General features: G+C 49.6%; 1 protein-coding gene across 1 annotated transcript in view; it reads left to right on the top strand.

Moving 5' to 3' along the window:
• The window catches only part of TRUB2 (TruB pseudouridine synthase family member 2), a 16,316-nt gene extending 10,710 nt beyond the window's left edge, over positions 1-5,606 (top strand). The window contains exon 3 of the mRNA XM_019637379.1: positions 5,119-5,606. Coding sequence (XP_019492924.1) covers positions 5,119-5,453 — 335 coding nt within the window. The 3' untranslated portion in view covers positions 5,454-5,606. The remainder of the gene's footprint in view (positions 1-5,118) is intronic.
• The last annotated feature ends 2,927 nt before the right edge of the window (positions 5,607-8,533 follow it).

Genomic DNA, 8,533 nt, shown 5'->3' with positions numbered 1-8,533 from the left:
TGTTGGGAAATCAGGGAAGGGGAACAGACAAGTTGCTGTCCTTTTGTTCTTCAGTCTAGTTGTGGAGGATGTTGCTTCACTGGCCCATGTTGGCACCATCATTGCACTCTTCCTGGGTGAGGCAGATCAGTCGTTGGCCACTAGACAGCCGCTCACGGTGGCTCTTGGCAGTGCACGCTGGCTGCCAGCCACTCACACCAGCTGCTGGCCACTCACGGTAGCTTATGGCAGCCCACTGCAGCTTCACTGCAGCCCATGCCATCACTGGCGAGTCACAGCAGCCCAGCTCCAGGTCAAGCTGTTGTTCAGCATCTTAGCTGTAGAGGGCAGTGTCACTGTCCCTCATGTGGGATCCGAACCAGAGCCCTGCTGCTCAGAGCTGGCGTCCCAAGCCAATTCAACCAATGCGCCCCTTGGCCGGCCCTGGCCTGGTTGTATTTTAACCTCTAGGCATGTGGGTATTTCCCACTTGGAGCATTCTGGCCAGAAGGAGCCAGTTGGTCTCTGGCTAGGGCTCGGGTTTAGGCCCTGACAGGAAGAAGCACTGCCTGTCTTGTCTCTGCTGCCAACCTGGGAGAGGAGGCCCTGCCACCAGGCTAACCTCACTCTACACCCCCGGGCAGCCCGCAGCTCAGAAAAGTGCTAAGCAGATGTGGTTCCATGAGCTTCTGGCTATGGCTCCTCGAAAGCTCAGCTCCCTCATCTATAACATAAGAAGAATGATTTTGGTCAACTATGAGTGAATATATATATATATATATGTATATATATGTGTGTGTGTATATATATATCTATATATAGATATATATATAGTCATGGGACGTGGAGGATAGTGTGGGAGTGGAGTCAAGGGAATTGTAATGGATATGTATGATATTGGCAGGGGAAGTGGAGCGGCAGATTGGGGGAGGGGGGTTGTCACCTCGAGGGGTAAAAAGTATAACTATTGGACTGTGTTGTACAGCTAAAACTAATTCTAAAAAATGTGTATTTCACAATAAAAAATAATAAAAAAGAAATGATTCTGGCCCGCCTCGTGAGGTTGTGGTGGGGACAAATGAAGTCGTGGTCAGGTGCTTGTCACGGTCCCTACTTAGCACTGAGCTGTCTGATTGCTGTGGCTACTTTCCTTTGAACATGACCTTAAAGGGTTATCAGAGACCTTTCTCTCTCCATCGCCTCTTGTTTCTCTGGCATAAAAATCAGTTGGAAGCCTCGCTGATTGTATTTCCTGGTGCCTACAACAGGATCTGACAGATTGTAGGCAATAAGTAAATATTTGTTGAACACGCTGTCTGGAAACCAGATCTTTGGGGAAGCCGCCCCATCCTAGCGGCCACAATCTGCTCAATGGGGGAAGAGGTTGGGCTTCCCTCAGAGCCAGCCTGGTGTCTCTGGCTACTGCCACAGGGCAGCCAAACTACTGACAGACTACCTCAGCCGGGTGATCAAGGTCAACATCAATAGTGACAAGTCATGTTGCTAGTATGTACTTTTGACAGGATATGATGAGGATGGCTGTTTACCTCTGAGGTCTTCCTCCCAATAACCTATAACCCCAGTCTTATTAGGAGAACGTCAGACAGCTTCTGGCAGTGGGGCATCCTACAAAATGCCTGACCAGTACTTCTGAACTGTCAAGGTCATCAAAAGCAGTGAGGTCTGAGAAAACATCATGGCCAAGAGGAGCCTACAGAGATAAGACGCCTGAATGTAATATGTGTCCTGGAACTGAGAAAGAACCTAGGTAAAAGTAGAGGAAATCTAATCCCTGGACCTTAGTTTAGTTAATAATAATGTATCAGTATTGGTTCATTGATTGTAACAAATGTATCATTAATGTAAGATGTTAAGAATATAATAATGTGGGAAACTCTGTGCTGAGTATATGGGAATTCTCTGTGCTGTCACCTCAATTTTTCTGCAAATAAGTTCTAAAAAAACAGTCTTTGGGGGGGGGGGAAAAAGATCACCTGGAGACTTCTTTTTGAATAATCCAGATTCTAACTTCAGCTCTTGGATTCTGACTCAGTATGTCTAGAGTGGGGCCCAGAAATCTAAATGATGGGACTCAGAGAGCTTCTGGGTTAGTGAACACATGTAAGTTCTGGGAGGATGGCATACCCGAGGGCATGGAAGCTCTGTGGCCCTCCCCCATCCCTTGCCCTGTGCATCTCTTCCATTTGCCTGTTTCTGAGCTGTATCCTTTATAATAAAAAGGTAAACATAAGTAAGTGTTCAAGCAAATTATCAAACGAGGAAGAGGTCGTGGGAACTCCCTCTTTATAGCCAGTCGGTCAGCAGTACAGGTGACAATCTGAGACTTGTGATTAGCGTCTGAACCCTAACCTGTGCGATCTGGGTTAACACCAGGCAGTTAGTGTCAGAAGTGAGTTACAAGACACCCAGGCCATGTCCACCGAGAATTGCAGAATTTGCTTGGTGTGGAAAATCCCGCTCGTTAGGGTGTCAGAAGTATTGTGTGCAGAGAGGAAACGAGTTTTTCTTTTACCTGCATACGTGTTTAGTGTGTGTGTGTGTGTTGAATGAACCCAAATGGTTAATTTATTAACAAAGGAATTATACACAGTGTGTCACAATTGGTTTCTTTCATTTAACAATAGATAGTGGCCATTTCTCCCTGTGGGTCCCTCAGGTATAGGTGTTCCTTCCTCCAGACCCTGTGGCGGTAGCCGGAGACACCAGGCTGGCTCTGAGGAAGGCCCAACCTCTTCCTCCATTGAGCAGATTGTGGCTGCTAGGATGGACGGCTTCCCCAAAGATCTGGTTTGCAGCCGATGTGTTCAACAAATATTTACTTAGTGCCTTCAGTTTGTCAGATCCTGTTGTAGGTACTCAGAAATACATCAGTAAACAAGACATCCCAAACACCACTGGGGGACGGGGAGGGGACAATGCTTATCCAATAGGGTTGCCCGAGAAGGGGTCATTTGAATAAAGGGTTGAAGGAGAGGAGGCACAGAGCCAAAAGTGAGCTAGAGGAAGGTGCCTGGAGGCCAAGGGGACATCCAGTGCAGTTTTAAATGGTTTGTGATAATCAGGGGACAATAAAGTCCTAGGTGGGGATGCCTTGTCCACTGATTGGCTCCGCTGCCTGAGAATGAGAATTACCTTGAACCTTTATACCTGAGGCAGGTTGTCCTGTATCCTCAAAGCAGGTCTTGGACTCCTTGCTTCAGAATTGCCTGTGACTCAGAATCCACTGTGGGGCCAGGACCCTGGACAGAGGATCTGAACCCAGGTCCTCTATGTATTTTTTTTTAACCTCACAGGGCTGAGGGCTGGCTGAATAGTGCGTTGGTTAAGAGCTGACTTGGGACACCAGCTCTGTGCAGCAGGGCCCTGGTTTGGATCCCACATGAGGGCCAGTGACACTGCCCTCTACAGCTAAGATGGTGAACAACAGCTCAACCTGGAGCTGGGCTGCTGTGAGTCGCCGGCNTGGGGTAACAGGGAAAATACCCAGCTGTATTCTAAGGTCCTTTTATAAATCAGGTCATATTACTCTCCTGCTTGAAACCCGCAATGGCTTCCTATTGCGCCTATTACAAAATACAGACTCCTTCCCATGGTTGGCAGGGCCTGGCTCGGCTGATCCCATCCTACTGGCTGCCTCTCTCCACTCACTCTATAGCCACATTGATCAGTTCTTCCCTTAAACACACAAAGCCTTGCATGTGCCAGGCCCTCTGCTCAGAATGTTCCTCCCATCTCTCCTCAGGGCTGGCTCCTCCTCCTCCTCAAGTTTCCTCAGAGGGGCCTCCTGTGACCACTCTGTCTGAAGTTGCCGCCCCCCACCCTTGTCCTCTATCATGGTGACTGTTGTTCTCACAGCACCATCTTCTAGAATGGAAGCTCCACAGGTAGCCTCCTTGTTGGTTCTGTTCACCGTGTCCCAATTGCTGAGAACAGTGTCTGGTATGTTCTAAGTACTCAAATATTTTGCGTGAATTTTTATATGAAAATTTCTTTCTTTTACTGCTTTATTTACCTCCCCAACCAGAATATTAGCTTCATGAGGGCAGGGACTTTGTTTGTCTAGTTCACCGTTGTGTCCCCAGCACCTGGAACAATGGATGGCACGTGGCAGATGCTGAACAAGTGAATGAGTTCCTTCCTCAGTAGTTGGGACCCCCCCCACCCCGAGTCCCTGTTCTCCCTGCCTGGGGTGCAGAGTGCCATAACTTGTTATACCCTAGGGAAAGCAGTGTCTCTGGAACAGGGGAACACAGTGAAGCAGTTAACAGCATGAGCTGGGTTTGAGTATTGCTGCCACTAATACTGGTTGTGAAGTCAGCAAGTTGCTTAACGCCTCTGAGCCTCAGTTTCCTCAACTATTAAAAGGGGATAATAATAAAACATACTTGATAGGGTTATTGGGAGGAATCAGTGAAATCATGTATGAGCAGGTTGGCATGCAACAAGAGGTTAATAAATATTGGCAAGTATTATCGCTTGGAGCGATGTTACTGGCTCATTTACCTGTCCCACAGAAAATGACAAAGCCTTGGCATAAGAGACAGAAAAGCACCCCTGCCCATAGTGGCAGCTCAGGGCTCTTCCTTCCTTGGGACATCACTCCCATGCCACTTATCCAACCTTCCTGGTGACTGCCAAATGCACAGAAGCTGGAAACTCACATTCATATCCAGGAAATGGAGATACTCGCGGCCGAGGGAGCCCTCAGGTAGGCTCTGAAGCTTGTCCAGGTCAAGGGAGGACAGGGANTCCCCATGCTAAGCCCCTTATATCAATTATCCCTTAGACTCCTCACAACCACCCATTTTACAGATGAGCAAACCAAGTCTTAGAGCAGCGCTTTGACTAACCTGCCCACAGGTTACCTGGGCGTCTTCTTGAAAGGCAGAGTCTGCCTCAGCAGATGTGGGTGGGGCCTGAGATTCTGTAGGTCTAACAAGCTTTCAGATAGCACCCACAGGATGGCCCTTGGGCTGCACTTATGACTAGCAAGGACCTGGAGAACTAAGGTGTCTTGCTAAGGTCATTACACAGCCAGGAGGTATCAAGGGGTGAGCATGTAGTTCAGTGAACACCAGAGGCTGTGCCCACCGTATGTGTTCTGTGTGTCCCTGGTAGAGGTGCAGTGCATGCATGAGACGCAGAAGCAGCTGCGAAAGCTGGTGCATGAGATCGGCCTGGAGCTGAAGACCACCGCTGTCTGCTCCCAAGTGCGGCGTACACGTGATGGCTTCTTCACCATAGACGATGCCCTCCTGAGGACCCAGTGGGACCTACACAGCATCCAGGATGCCATCCAGGCGGCAGCCCCCCGGGTGGCAGCAGAACTAGAAAAGAGCTTGAGGCCATGGCTGGTCACCCAGCAGCTCCCTGGTCCAGGCCAGCACTGGGACTCTGAGGGGCCAAGCTCTGCCTTGAAAGGCCAGGCAGCTGATGGGGCAGTGGGTGGATAAAAAGAGTTGACAAGAGTTGTTCATGAGCCAGAACTGATGACTGAGGAAAGAGTGGGAGAAGCTTTTCTACTTATGACATAAAACAAGCTGTAAGAGAAAAGATCAACAGATGTGACCAACTGAAAAGGAAAAAATTTTTCTATGCAGGAAAAGATGATANCCCTGATGTGAGTGCAGGTCTGGGCCAGTGGTCTCTTACTTTTGAGTATATCAGAAGCCCCTCCCCAAGTCAGAGACAGTTGTGGGTGGGGCCTAGAAATCTTCATTTATATATACCCAAAGGAACTCACTTGCCCCCTGTAGAAGCTCTCCCTTCCCCCTTGCTGGCTGCAGCGGCATTGGAGGTGGGAATATTCTGATGGTGGGTGTGGTGTTGGGGTCCCAGGGAAACGGGAAAGGGGAGCCAAGTGTGAGATCAGGCGGGGTGCCTTTCAGTGCTCGGCGTGGGACATGGACGCAGTCTCCTCACTGACATGTACAACGCTCACCTCACCAAGGTACGGGTGCTGGGGACAGACCTTCCTTTCCCAGGGGGTCACCGGCAGGATTCTGAAGCCAAGAGGGAGGGTTCCATGGGAAACACCCAGCCTATAGCAAGCATTTTTTATGGTCATGTGCTATGGAAGACTATAACAATAACATAATAACAACTGCTGGCATTATTGCATATTCACTGCTTTGTGCTGAGCACTGTACGTGGACGCCTCACAACTTCCCCATGAAGTGGGATCTGTTCTTAGCCCATTTTACAGATGAGAAAACAGGTTCAGAGAGAGGATATCACTTGCTCCGAGGGTCATGCCGCCTGAAAGGGACAGAGCTGGTATTTGAACCTGGATCTGTCTGGCACTAGAGCCTTAACATGTCACCAGTCCATTCTCTCCCCAAGACTGAGAAGTGGATGTTATTGTCCAGGTATCAGGGAGCCTGTGTCCAGGCTGAGGCCATGGAGTCTGGCACTACCAGCTTGTGCAGAGGTGTCATATTAGAGGGCCCCCAATTTTTTTTTTTTTTAAAGCTGAGCCATCCTGCCACCTTTTGGCAGCTCAGCTCGGGCCAGGAATCGAACTGGCAACCCTGTTGCTCAGAGCTTGCACTCTTGAGTGAGCTCTTAACCAACTGAGCCACTCGGCTGGCCCCCGAGGGCCCGAACTTTTAATGATTAGTAGCACAAGTTGTGGAGCCAAATGGCTTTTGTTCAAAACCAGCTTCTACCCCTCTTCCAGCTATGGGTCCTTGGGTGGATTACTAAACATCTGCGTGCCTCCATTTTCTCATCTCTAAAATGGGAATGATAATAGTACCTCCTCTACAGGGTCACTTTGAAGATTAAATCAGTGACTACATATAATATACTTGGCACAGTCACTGACACATGATAAATGCTCAGTTTCACTGTTGTCATCATCTCTATTGTCATTATCGTCATAACTCTGATTTATGGCAGTTAGCTACATAGATCTTACTTAGAGGGTTGAGAGAAGCCGACAGGCCGTGCTAGGAAGGGCCCAGCTTGATAAATGGTCAGGTTTGGCTGGAGTGAGAGGTGTGGAGGCATGGGCTGGTCACGGTATAGTCGTCAGCACCCTTTGCAGGCTGCCAGTCCTCACTGTCAGGAAAGTGTGGTGCCCTTCCCCAGGGGACAGTGGGGCAGCCGGTAGGGCCTGAGTGCCAGAGCTCCCTGAGGGAAGACCTGAGGGACCCCACCCCCAACCCCAGTCTAGCACCTCCCTCCTCAGCACTGAGGCTTAGAGCGGGGACACTGTCGGGACCTTCCCCTCCATGTCCTCATAGGATTACACAGTGCGCGGCCTCCTGGGCAAAGCCACAGATGACTTCTGTGAGGACGGGCGGCTGGTGGAGAAGACGACGTACGGTGAGAGCCTGTGGGAGCCCAGGGCATGTGGGAGGAGCAGCTGTGGCTGCCTCCGCGTTTGCTTTCCCTGAGTCCTCACCCCCACGCGGGCCACGCGGGCTCCCTCTCAGTTACTCAGACACCCCAAACTCAGGCTGGCTAATGGGGGGCTTTGGACACGTTATTCTGTCTTCCAGGAGTGCTCTGTGCTTCCTTTTGCCTCTTCAACTGGCTTAAATGTCACCTCCCAGCAAAACTTATCTGGCCTCCAGACATGGACTGGATGGACTTTCAGAATAGTAATCAACTAATGATTACTGATTATTTAATATCCATCTCCCCACTGGACTGTCACCCATAAGAGCAGGGACTGTAATTTCCCTCCTGTGGTCACACATAGCTCAGGGCCTGGCATGTGGCAGGTGCTTGTTATATGGGGGATGGATGGATGAATGGCCAGGTAGACCATTCTTCACATCTCACTCTCCCCATGTTGGTCTACTGCATAAGATCTATTGGCATTTGCTTATTTGGCAGGTGTATTTGATCACCAACCTTGCTCCAGGCACTGGGGGTACATATGGTAAATCAGATGGGGTCCGTAATCTCAGTGAACTCACAGTCTAGCAAGGAGAGCAGACACACACCTCTGTGTCTTCTGGAGAAGATTAAAAACATGGCAGAGCAACACTATATATTTGTATGTGTAGCTGTGTGTCAGCATCCAAAACACATCTAAAGACAACAACTGAGTTAACACTTCTGGGAGGGAGGAAGCCAGAATTTAGAGGAGGGGAGATGTTTGTTGGTGCCAACCTGAATTTCTTAAAGAAGATTCATGTATCAATTACAGAATTAAAATGTAATGTAAAAACCAAATAAAAGGGCCAGCCGAGTGGCTCAGTTGGTTAAGAGCACGAGCTCTGAGCAACAGGGTCACCGGCTTGATTCCCACATGGGCCAGTGACCTGTGTGTGAGCTGAGCTGCAGCTGAGCTGCCAACAGGTGGCAGGATGGCTCAGCTGGTGAGAGCACGTGCTCCTAACAAGGTTGCCGGTTCCACTCCCGCATGGGATGGTGGGCTGTGCCCACCCGCAACCAAGATTGAACACAGCACCTTGAGCTGAGCAGCGCGACTGGACTTGGAGCTGAGCTAGCTGCGCCCTCCACAACTAAGATTGAAGGACAACAATTTGGCTGTTCCCCTTCCCCAATTCCCCAATAA

The sequence above is a fragment of the Hipposideros armiger genome, unplaced genomic scaffold (assembly GCF_001890085.2).
Source record: "Hipposideros armiger isolate ML-2016 unplaced genomic scaffold, ASM189008v1 scaffold_3, whole genome shotgun sequence".
Taxonomy (NCBI): Eukaryota; Metazoa; Chordata; class Mammalia; order Chiroptera; family Hipposideridae; genus Hipposideros; species Hipposideros armiger.
The sequence above is the reverse complement of the archived record's forward strand: the minus strand, read 5'-3'. Positions and strand labels throughout refer to the sequence as shown.